This window comes from Branchiostoma lanceolatum, chromosome 9 (genome assembly GCF_035083965.1).
Source record: "Branchiostoma lanceolatum isolate klBraLanc5 chromosome 9, klBraLanc5.hap2, whole genome shotgun sequence".
In the NCBI taxonomy this organism is placed as follows: domain Eukaryota; kingdom Metazoa; phylum Chordata; class Leptocardii; order Amphioxiformes; family Branchiostomatidae; genus Branchiostoma; species Branchiostoma lanceolatum.
Window position 1 is genome coordinate 6,403,661 of NC_089730.1, and position 12,393 is coordinate 6,416,053.

Consider the following 12,393-nt stretch of genomic DNA (forward strand, 5'->3'; position numbering starts at 1 on the left):
ATACGCCTCACGAACACGCCCTCTTTGACGAAATAGGCGGAGGTAAAAATGCCGACGTGAAGGCTAGGTACAATTTGAACTGGCGATTCTCTAGCAGACTGTTAGCTTAGCCCTTCTCGAAGTAGCGGCCCGGAGGGTGTGTTAGTCTCTACCAGACTATAACTACGCCGGCTATAGGGAGAATATTTGCCAGGGTTTCATTTGCAGGCTCCGTACGCGGAAGAAATGTGATCTTCACCGTAGACTGACTCTACTGGCTATATATTCCTTTTTCTGCCGAATTCTACGATCCATATGCCCGTAGGAAGGCCTGGTGGAGGCTATGTGTGTGGGGGTCGGGGTTCGTGTATGGGCACGCAAATACCGTAAATCCACTGTGGCAGCCCCGATCACAATGTAGTGCATTTTATAGTAATTACCAGCGATTCTACTCACAATGGACAACTGACGGCCGCCCTCGCCTGTCCCATAGGGCCTCTTAATCCTATTCACTCTGTTCGCTTCAGCCATTTGAATTTCGGACACACCTTTTTTTATTTTTTATTTTCTTCATTGATAGGTAGGGAGGACAAAAATCATTCCCAACCCACACCATGCAACGATGTATAAAGAGGAGATATCTGCTCTAACACACAACGTTAGGGCGCACAGTTTAGTCTTTACTAGTCTAACTACGCAGGCTATAGGGAAAATATTTGCCAGGGTTTCATATGGCGAAATGACTGACTCTACTTGCTATTTATTCCGCCTTTTTCTGCCGAATTCTACGATCCATACGCCCGTAGTAGGGCCTGGTGGAGGCTACGCACAGTTTCCCCCGAATTCTATGATTCATACGCCCGTAGGAAGGCCTGGTGGAGGCTACGCACAGTTTCCCCCGAATTCTACGATCAATACGCCCGTAGGAGGGCCTGATGTAGGCTACGCACTGTTTTCCCCGAATTCTACGATCCATACGCCCGTAGGAAGGCCTGGTGGAGGCTACGCACAGTTTCCCCCGAATTCTACGATCCATACGCCCGTAGGAAGGCCTGGTAGAGGCTACGCACAGTTTCCCCCGGGGACGTTGGAGTATCCGACTTGGCAAACGACACACGCGTACACGCCTTGCCGCTTGTTTGCAGAGTGTACTCAACACAATTACACGGGAATAGCGACCATGGATTGCACGACCTGGCACACGGTCATGGCTTCAGTACGATACATTATACAGCGCCCCGGAAATTAAAGGAATCACTTGGCACTATGACAAGAACGGGGGGGGGGGGGGTGTCTAATCTAGAACTTACCTATTCTTATCTTAAGCCATTCCTAATATATCAAACTGCTCTCAACATGCACCATGTATGCTATGATTAATTTCCTGATCCTTTATATGCAAGATTGCGCATTGAAGGTTTTAAGAGGGCGGAAATAGCGCGTCGTAATATTTACGCACAATATGAATATTACTAATTTGGCGTCAAGCATTACCCCTTTAGCTGTTCAGACACCATCGTAAACTTTATGTTCTTCAGATGCTTAAACACGTTTCCGGGTGCTTTGCTTACTAGCTACCCGAACCACTAGCAGGTACCTCTAAATGATTGATTGACATACAAAAACCGGCAATCGCAAAATTTCTTTCATTCCTCAGAAATAAATCCGATGTCGTTATTGGTCGAAATTTAAATCAGTCAGTATAGAAGATATTATCATTTCTCTTCGTGAATTATGTTGTTTATTTTTGTAGAAAATGACGGTGTTTCTGTCAAATTATGTTCTTGTAATTTTTGCAAGCGATGCACCTTGCAATATGTGCCGCCATCTTGCTTTCTTGCGCGAAATGACCCTTGGGTAAAATGACTCATCGACCCAGTCTAAAACCCCTGAGCCCTTGTTAATTACTAGCTATGTAGTAAAGGTGCGATGACGACTGGGTTACAAATTAAAGCTACCGGCTGTAGAGGGGAGTAGATTGTATAAAGGTTTTTAGGAGATACCTTTCTTTAATGACTGTGTAAATTCTAGCTTGAATACAGCAAAAAGCAAAACACGTCGTTATCTTGTGCTGGTTGGACTAAAATACCAGTGTCTTATAAATGACTTCATGTTCATTAAGACTTATTAGATGACGACAAAAAACAAAACTATCACCTGTCTATATCATTAATAACACCGGTGTAGATTTCAAGTTGCCCATTTTTTTTCCTGGCGAAAGGTTTCTATTTAAAGATAAAAAGCCCTTTCATTTTTTCCGTAGCCTGAGAGCATGTACCTATTTAGGACAGCAATTTACGTCCTGGCTGAATAGAATACGCGTTTGTACCCAACGTTTGGATCTCAATATCTATTTCATGTACTCTTGGCTACACTAGTACTGTTAGATTGGATGTTGTTTATTTTGGTCACTGTTACTAGTGGTAGTCTGGGTGGTAGGCTGACGTGGTTTTCAAAACGTACGTAGAGGTGTACTGGATAACTTGGGCGTTACTTGGATTGGGGAAACTAATATCTTATGGCGTTTAGATGGTTCTTCATTCGTACAGACCCTTGTAGTGCGTGAAATATAGGGCTGCAGGTTTCCTTGCTGTTTTAGTAGCAGGGTATATTCATACAGGTGTTCGAGGCATCTCCTTGAACACGGGATCCCAATTTTAAGTCCCTTCCGAAAGACGGGTACAGCTCCAACCGAGATGTCCTGACCCAGGAATAAAACGGGGTCCCCCAGTTAGCAACCAATTGGAACCAGGAGCTCAACTGTGAGGCTTCTACCAGTTGGGCTATAAAGACATCCCTTCAATATACGCAAGGGGTGACGTCATTAAAGATCTATTACATCCCAGACCAAACGTACGCGTTGGTTGACTTTTCTAAAATATGTATTTTGACAGCTCAGCGCACGTAAACAGATTAATAATTAGAAATAGAGACGAAGATCTGAGTGCAGCTTAACTGATAATCGCCATTGGATAGCTGATTCAGCACCATGGACGGGACATTCTATATTCAACAGTGCGACTGTATATAATCAGAATCTGAGGGAAAATATCAAAAGAAAAGGCTATTTTTGCATAGCTTTGGTGTGGATGTCGTTTTGTTTTTTTGTTTGCTTTGATATTATTCATTTTCCGCGCGGCGGTTTTCAGAATCTGAGGGAAAAAGGTCAAAAGAAAAAGGCTATTTTTTGTATAGCTTTGGTGTGGATGTCGTCTTGTTTTCTTGTTGTTTTTTTTATTTGATATTATTTCTTTTCCGCGCGGTAGTTTTGTGTGATGCGAGTAGGGCATGGGTCGTTCAACCTACCACGCATCGGCTAGATCTATCGCCCGGCTCTCCATGGAATAGCCAAGCTCGATATCGGCGTTCTAATTTTCTTTCTTATCGTCCGAATTGCACGTCAATCATTCCGGATGAAAGCATCAAGTCAAACGTTTAGTCCGCCCGCTGGTTGGGTCGGTGTCGTTAGAACGCCATTTTGGCAGTGCGGATAGGGTCATTTCTTGAAGCGTAGAATATCTTTTCCCCGCCTAGCTACCTAATGATATTTCTATGGGCAACCCCTCTCCTAAAAATCCAATTTCTTTACCCTCCCTCTAGATAGTGTTATGTAAGAAAATTTTAAGGTAAAAGGTTTTGTCATAGTCAGCTATTCTGAGTGGTAAAACGTACTGCTAGGGTCCCAAAAGGATGCATTTTAGGTAGGTTATGTTCTTTTAATTTTCGATTGAAAAAGACACAATTTATCGAATTTTGTGTCAGTCAGTCGTATCTAAATTGTGAATCAAGAATAAATTGGATAACTTTTCTGCAGAAATGACATCTTATTGCCAAAGGATGGGCTCCTATATGAAATACTAGTAGGAGATTTGACGAAAAAATATTCCTTGCCAATTCAGCCCTTTTCAAATGCATACTCAACATTTCATTCAATTCTCAAACACGTTCTTAATTCAGTTTAGTTTGACTGGTAGCTTATGGTTCAGTCCTTCAAGTCAGCGTATTTTATGCTTCGCTTTCTTTTTTTTTATTTGAATCAGACAAAATTCCGATCCTTATCGTGTAGAATAACCGTATCTCTAGGTCATCTTGTTTTGGTTTGTCAGTCTGTGAAATACCAGACCTTCTGTGTGAAAACTGCTGGTTGGTTGCCCCCAGCAGGTTGCCCTGACCTCCTCATTAAATATTCATGAGGAGAAGATCAGTGTACAGAATGACAGCGGTGTGTCATGGGATTGCTCGCATTCCATCTGTATTAAGATCATAGCATTGGAGATGTCATATGTTTATCTATTACCAAAAGCGCGGGAAGAAATTCTAGATATCATATTTGATCTGTGATGATGATATTATTTTCAATCCCCTGTCAAACCGAATTGAGCCGTTACTTTTTTGCTGTTATGTAAATGTATTTATTTATTTCGTCTTCAAAACATCTGGGTAGCCCCTACAACTAGATTCTTGATTTCCAAGAGGGCACAAATAACATAGGATAGTTGGTAAATGAATTATGTAACAAAAATCGAGCGTATATACAGAAAATGATAATGAAATCATAGTGAGGAACACATAATACAACATATATGAACAACTATATATGTTTTTATAAAACAGCACGTTGGCAGCATTTATACAGATATTTGCAATGGTGGTCAGGGACCTTTGTGCACTAAGTCATGGCCTATGGTGGGACCTCATGTAATTTTGTCAGATGTCGTGAAATTCGAAACGGTTTTGTGGAGTGTTCTAATATGGTTATAAAAAATAACGAAAGACCTTTATTGCACGTTTATGCTCTGATGAACTAAGTACAGATCATGGTGACAAGCAGAAGTATAGTTACAGTGATAACAAAACGTGATATCTAACTACATCTAATGACCAATTGATACCGCTATGTCCAGGTTCAGTTTCTATCTCGAGTCGCTTCTTAAGGCAGTTGTAGATGTATGAGCATACAGGGTTTATGAAATATGCCTTGTCTAGTTTCATAAGGAATACGAATTTTTCTGAGCTATCTAGATAATCAAGGAGGTTTATAGACACAGAGGGCGGTATTAGACGTAGGGACAACCTAGTCAAAGGCATCCGGAGCATTTTATGAGGCTTGAAACTTGAATAAAAGAACTCCGATTTCTAGTCATTCCTACGCGTCGTAAGTTTCAATAACACTATACCATTACATATCGACATTAAAGAAGCAAAGATACGATGTTGTTGAGTGGTGAGAACTGATAGAAAATCCAAGCCCTGATAGACCGATCCTGAGTGTCCATCATAATTAGCGTTTCGACCAATGAGAGAGTGACTGCATGTCCGTCAAATATTTGCAATTTTATGTTTTGATTTTGCATTTTTACGTTTTGACGGAGGTGGGCGGGTATCGGTCTATTTACACTAGGCACGTGAAACTAAAAGATCACCATGTAACTTATTTTTGTGAAGCTTTTGAGCACTTCTGATCAGAAATCCGCACCCAAATGTGTTAAACAGTGGCATTGAATGTCAATTTCATAAAGATTACAGCAACTAGAATATTTCCAGTATTCAAGCCTCATAAAATGCCCTGCGTGCCTTTAAACACCTGGGCCCTACATGGCCAAGAACCGCGTAACTGAAGTCAGTCAAGGGAGGGGTGCTAACACCCTGGATTGATGATGATTGAAGAAGGGAGAAATATGATATATCAACAGTTATCAGACTCATAACGCACGTGTAAATTGCCTCTAAATGACGTCAATACTTTATAGCTGCGCCTGCAATAATTCGCTTGACGTCCGAAACGTATGTCCCCAGAAGCGACTGTCGTATTTCAAAAGTATAACTCGATATTCATATGTTTGATATTCTATGTAGATTTGAAGTTCCAAAAACTTGCTAATCATCCATGTAGCCTTATACTGTACCATGGCAGGAAAGAATGTGTTGCGGTTTGTGTGTGGTGGGGAGGGGGGCGCTATCTCAGCGCCCCTTTATTTAGTCTGTTACAACAGAAAAGCACATTGGCTACCATCAAAGCTATCCATGCTTTGCATTTGAAAATATGAGATGATTTAGACAGGGAGAATTAAATACACAACGGAATAATGTTTGTCTTTGAACTAAGATTAACGAACGGAAGCAGACACGCCCATCTTTTCTTTATTCTTCCTTCCTGTTCTTAGAGCTCAAACCTCCCAGGGCGTTGTTGGCTCCAGTCTGTCTAAACGTCATGTGGGTTATAGGCAACCAATGCAATATTAGGGCCCCAAAAAATAAAGATAAAAAAATGCTGAAATTTTTACGGTAGTGACATTACTAACATTGTTTAGCACATTTGCGTAATAACTTCATACTTTGAGCATTTCAAAACCGCGCCAAATCGTGCTGTACGATGATCCCTTTAGTTTCACGAGCCTACTAAAACTCACAATTTTCAGTGAGTTTTCACATCACAACAATGTCATATTTTTGCATGATGGGCGTTGCTATGTACATAGTGATAGTTTTGTTTGAACTTATCATGTATAGAAATTACTGAATAAATTGACTTTCAAAATCCGATTTTCGGGCCCTAATATTGCTTGGGTTACCTTTAAAGTTTCCAAGCCGGAAATTAAGCCTAAAGGCTATCTGAAATCCTATCTTAAACATATCCTGACCTGGTGCTAAAAAACGATGACTATACAGATCGGAAAAGATTGTGAAATAGAATTACACATCCCAGTAATGCAATGGTCAGCTTATATTTCGCTTTAACATTGTTATCTCCGGGAATGAGGTCAGTGACCTCCGACAGGGGTACGGTTTTTGTCTGAGTTTGTGAGTTCGCATCCTTTTGATGGATTTGTTTGAATTTTGGCATGTTGGTAGTTATTGGGGTACCGATGGAACTCGGTGATTCTGGGTCCCGTTGCAGTATTTTCAGGTTTCGGAGAATTAAAGATCGACACCCCCATCTCGAAGTTATTGTGGTACAGCCCATCAAGTCAGCTGTCGTTTGCCTAATGGTAGCCGGTGTTAAAAAAGCTGTGACCAATAAGCTACTCTCCAAGCAGAAGTTATGCGTCAGCTAGCTCTACTGCCTAGTGTTATAATAAACAACTACCTGTATAAAATGGAGACATTTTTTTTTAAAGAAATTGTTATTCCTGGTACAAAGGATATCAAACACTCAAGCCCACACCGCAAACACCATACTTACTTCACGGAGGTTTGTGTCCTACGGACTCTTGCTACGTACTGTGACAGCACACGCGCTCTGAATGGTTTTACTTACATTACTACTGAATAGGGCTGTGCGTCGTGTTTCAAAGTCTATAAACGGACAATAGGGAGAAAGCCCATCTCAACAAAACCTTTATCCCCCTAGATCGTATTTCTGTCGATACGCCCTGCTTTGCCGAAATTGAAATGTACTCGAAACGCGTCGTGACCGCCAGTAATTTCGTCAGACGGACAATTTATGGGGCACAGTTTGTCTAAACGAGTTTGAATGGGAAATATTCATGATTACGTTGGCAGCCATTTCGATGAGGGTGGGGGCAACTGAAGCCATTGGAAGGGACGGGGGTTGGTTATACATCTAAAAGGACTGCCTGTCTAAGCTGGTTTTGTAGAATCTTTGGCCGGGTTTCAAAACACGGGGCCAAGCGGTCGAAAACCTTGGAGGAGAGCCCAGATCTTGGCCTGCCAAACGAGTTTACAATCCCCTGCCTGTTCATGTCCAATAGTGTCGCAACTTCACCTCTGTAGCATACTCTAATGTTTCAGAAGATGACTAGATATGACAGACGATACCTTAGGATAAGGAAAAACAATTGTGTTTCCGATTACTCGACCGACGTCTGCCGAACCTAGCCGCTGGCAATAGACATAAAAAAATATATATATGACATCTGATTGATGAAATTCAAAACAAGACTTCCTGCATTTTTTTTACTTCCCTTTTTGACAGACAGGGACGACGTGGCACTGCACTCAAGTTTTTCTTAACTTATTTTAACAGTGCCACGTACACAGAACAACATACCCATTTTCACTCATGAGGAAAGTCGTGTAAAATGTCTTTCCCAAGGGCACAACATCGGTGGCGTCAGGGGGATTCGAACCCGGGACCGCTTGGTTCTGGGCCGAACACACACGTTGAAAATACCAGTGTCCCAGCTTCAAACGATCTAGTAGATTTCCCGCCCTTTTTTCCTTCAATGTACATGACCTCCGTGTCAGCAAATTGATACTGACGTGCTAGTTCTTTTGATAAGCCTAGTGCTTGTAGATAAGCCTGCATACGTTTGCCTATGTTTAGCCAACATGTACAGAACTTAAGAGTACCATCCATGATTGAATATCACCATGCAAGACAGGCGAAATTCCTCTGCAAGCATTTTTCTAGCCCATAAAAAATGTATTTTAATGTTTATAGACCTTCTAAGTTGCAATGTAAGTTCTTAAACTCTTTCTTTTTATGATTTTATCTTCTTTTGTGCCATTCAGGCACGCATTTCTCAACCTTAACGATGTATACGCATGCTGAATATCTCTTACGTGGCACCCAAGTAGCATCGTCAGCTTTCTGAAACAGCACACGTAGTCAAAAACAATCACGTCTAAGGAGACAGAAATGTACTTCGTCTAGGTTTCCGTTACGGCTGTGAACTTAAGTAAGGAATCTCGGTTGATTTATATATGGTCCATCAGCTATTTCTTGAATGACCACATGAGCGTCAAACGATGTTTATGGTCTCATTCCTAAGTTACTCCGCGTGTAGACTCCTTAAGAGTCCGTACGCCAAAAAATGAACGGCTGCATGAACGTGTGTTTATATCGGTGGGAAATTCCCTTTTAGCTAGCCCAATTGATCAAACTGATGAAAGCTTGTTTGTAACTGAAGAAATTAGCAGGTAAAGTTCGGCGGCCGCGCGCGAGGTCGGACGTGCACAGCCGGACATTGTAGGTGATGCGGTCATGCGCTTAAGCCCCCGTCACAAATAAGAAATTCAGCTCGGCCGACGTGTTGGCGAGCTTCAAATGTGCATTTTCGGCCGAAGTACGGCCGACGTCCTGTCGATTACGCGGGCTTCGGGCGATTTTTAGAAATAAAAGTTGATCCAACTATTGGCCTTTTACCAGGTTAGTCGATACTGACTTCGTCCATGTCCAAGAGATGGTACGATCTCATGGGGGACTTTTCGTTTTTAGTGTTCAACGAACGTCGCCCGAGATTTTCATTGGAAAATACGGTCGACGCTCGGGCGATTTTGAAATTCGGCGAGCTTCGGGCGATCTACAAAGTCGGCCGACGCTCGCAGGAATTGTGACGCCGGCTTTACAGCTGGGAAATGCGCCTTTCTTCGGGCTGTAGCTAAGTTCAGGTTTGATATAAAAAGAGATTGTATGTAGTGAAACTGTTGGCATTTTTTTTACATGATCTAGGGTAAATGTTCTCAACATAAAATGACTAACATTGGTGCATTTCCATATCTTCATTACGAACGCGCCCATGTAAAACACGTATTATAACATGTAAGCCTATGGGGCGAAAAAAACTCATGAATGAGATTCCTCGTTTCGAACTGCCCCGCCTCAATGCGAAACATTCTCTTACCAAGCGATTCACATAAGTGTGGAACGTCTTATTTCACGATTGCATCTTGAAAGCGGCGCTCAGATCCTTTGATGGGTTGTGCAATAAAATGGAAAACGGGCTTTGGACGCACTGATTGGTTCGGGGGATCGATGCAGCGATGGTTTTAAATGGGGGGGGGGGGGAGTATTTATGTTGGGAACGTGCCCGGTCATCTCGTTCCCTGAATCGTATCAGACGACCGGATCACACAGTTCACCCGTTGCCATGGCAACTCGCCATCATGACACGGGTACCCAGGTGTCCGTATTAGAATCTTGTATTCTGAATGGAAACATTTTCCATCAGTAGATTACCGCTCCGAGTGCTAAAGCTGCAAAAGTGTTCGTTTTAAAATTTAAAAGGCGCCATCAGGGACGGGTACATTTTCGGTTAAACCTACCGCGTAGAGCTAACCGTTTCCCGGTAATCCACCATTAGAAAACGGTTAACAAAACTCAAATATGCACAGGGTCACTTTACTAAGAAGGCAACCGGCACCATTCGCCAGATTCGACTTAAATGTCTATTCAGAGAAAACATGAACTACATGCCAGAGACAGTATTAAAACAAAATGGCGGCTGAAAAATGCAGTCTGCCGCAATTGTTGCACGGTGTCGTAAAATACAGCGGCATCAGCGATGCATCACTTCCTCAGAGACCCCGCCGGGGTCATATTCGTGCAAAAGAATTCCTTTACCTTCTAGTGTGTGTGCAGATCGAACCGCTTGCCACAATGTGCACGCCCATAAATTCGTAACAATGCATATGTCCTTTCCAACTTTCAACACCTGTGATTTTAAAATATCTGGAAAAATAACGATAATGATTCCGGAGTATTGGTAGATGTTTGAGGGATAGAAATCAAGGTTTTTGGATGCTCCAGCGCGCTCAGATTTCCGAATCGATTTGCCAGCCTATCTGGGTCATTGGTCGCTGTACTTCATGCCAGAAGGTCACGACTGATGGATTGTAATGGAGGTTGGAGGTGGCTGGGGGCCGATGACGTCATCAGCAACGGCCATGCGTGATGCATCATGGGTGGGCGGCACCTGTCCTGACGCACGTCAACCAACCGATTGAAAGGCGAAACGTGATGACGTACCAATCACACGGTGTAATGTAGTCATAAAGTCGCAGACTAGGAATTAGCTTTGATTGTGTAGTTAGTTCAGTAATTATCCTCGGTCATGTATTTCGCTGACTACTAGCACGCCCCCCCCCCCCCTCCCACACACACATTTCACATAGCCTCAAACAGGATACAGGGGTATGGATCGTAGAATTCGGCAAAAAGGAAATTATTGGCCAGGAGAGTCACGGCGCATACGCTGTTTAATAGGTTTAAATAGCAGGCTAATTGCCGTATACGCATATTACATTTTGAATACCTGCTATGGTGGCCAAACCTTCTTGGCAAATTATATAGCCAGTGTTGTTAGTCTGGTACGAGAGAGAAAAACGTTAGTGTTATTTGGGCATAGATTAGAATGTCCAATGGATGTATATCTAAAATTGAAACGTCTATATTATTCATTTCATTGCATCTGGCTGAATACAAACTATCATCAGATCTTCCTCACAAGTCTCGGCCTACTCTCGTGTTCTCGCGAGACGAGGTCACTCCATGAACAAGACGTACAGAAGACGTCGAAAATTTGGCTACCTTTCCTTTCAAGTCACTGTTTGAGGAATATTCTTGTAACTGTTATTACACGTGTATGATGAATTTCTTGAGCGGAATCTTTCTCAAGTGTCATTTTCATTTTATGTATTTTCAAATTGTTTATCCTGCCGCTGTGATTGAACCAAATTTGATATAGATCTTGCATTTTCGGCAGTACGTTCTATCACACGTCTCGACGGTGCATGGTGTCGTACTAGATCATTGTCACTTTCCTCCCTTGATTATGTATTTTGCAATGTCATTTCAGGCCATGATATCAACTCTTGTATTTAATTTTGACATGCCTCTATGCCCTTCAGTATCGTTTTATGACCTGCAAAGAAATCCTGTGTGTTAGGTGGAGTTCTCCTCAAAACTACGCGTCAACATCTTTTGATAAAAAGTTGCTTTCCAGCCCCATTCTGTTTTTCTTCAAAGAATTCTGCCCTGACGTTCTTTACAAGTACAGTCTACCTCATTTTTGACAATATGGATGTCTTGGACATGCGCTGGTGCGATGGCAGCTTTTTTCGTGCGTGCCTCTGATATAACTTTATGTATATATAACACGACATGTTTGCCAAGGTGCGGCCACAAGCAAATTTGAAAGGCGCCTTTTTTCTACAGGAGTACGCAAGTTTTTATCCCCAATCCTCTTCACATAAAATTACCATTTTTTTCCGGCACGTTTTCTTCCAATTTATTCTGGTAATTTCACATTTGCTTATCGAGACCATTTCTGTGCATAATACACGGGATTATATGAAATGATTTCGATGCACGTTTCTGTATTGTTTATGTACTGTTTATGTATTGTTTATGTACTGTTTGTGTATTGTTTACGTATCGTGCACGTGGTTTGAACGTTTAGTTGTCCTGTGCATGTGACGTCCGTTCGTCTTGGTCTTGTGTTCGTATCGTCATGTGTTGAATTTTGTTTATGTTTATGTTTACTTTTGTTTATCGCACGTTCCTTGACGATATCCCCCTCACGCCATTTGAATATTTTATTCTCATGACTATCATGGCGAACTGTGTGGTTCTAGCGATGGAGGACCACCTTCCAAATAAGGACAGGACCCCGCTTTCCATCAAACTGGTGAGTAGACCAAGTCGAGCTTTTTTTTTCCTGTGTACTAGTA

General features: G+C 42.1%; 1 protein-coding gene across 13 annotated transcripts in view; it reads left to right on the top strand.

Moving 5' to 3' along the window:
* The window catches only part of LOC136442212 (probable voltage-dependent N-type calcium channel subunit alpha-1B), a 152,241-nt gene that overhangs the window by 17,981 nt on the left and 121,867 nt on the right, over positions 1-12,393 (top strand). For 11 of the 13 annotated variants that reach the window (XM_066438955.1, XM_066438965.1, XM_066438966.1 and 8 more), the window contains exon 5: positions 12,245-12,350. The exons of the other annotated variants lie outside the window; for them this stretch is intronic. In XM_066438955.1, coding sequence (XP_066295052.1) covers positions 12,245-12,350 — 106 coding nt within the window. The remainder of the gene's footprint in view (positions 1-12,244; positions 12,351-12,393) is intronic. 13 annotated transcript variants of the gene reach the window in all.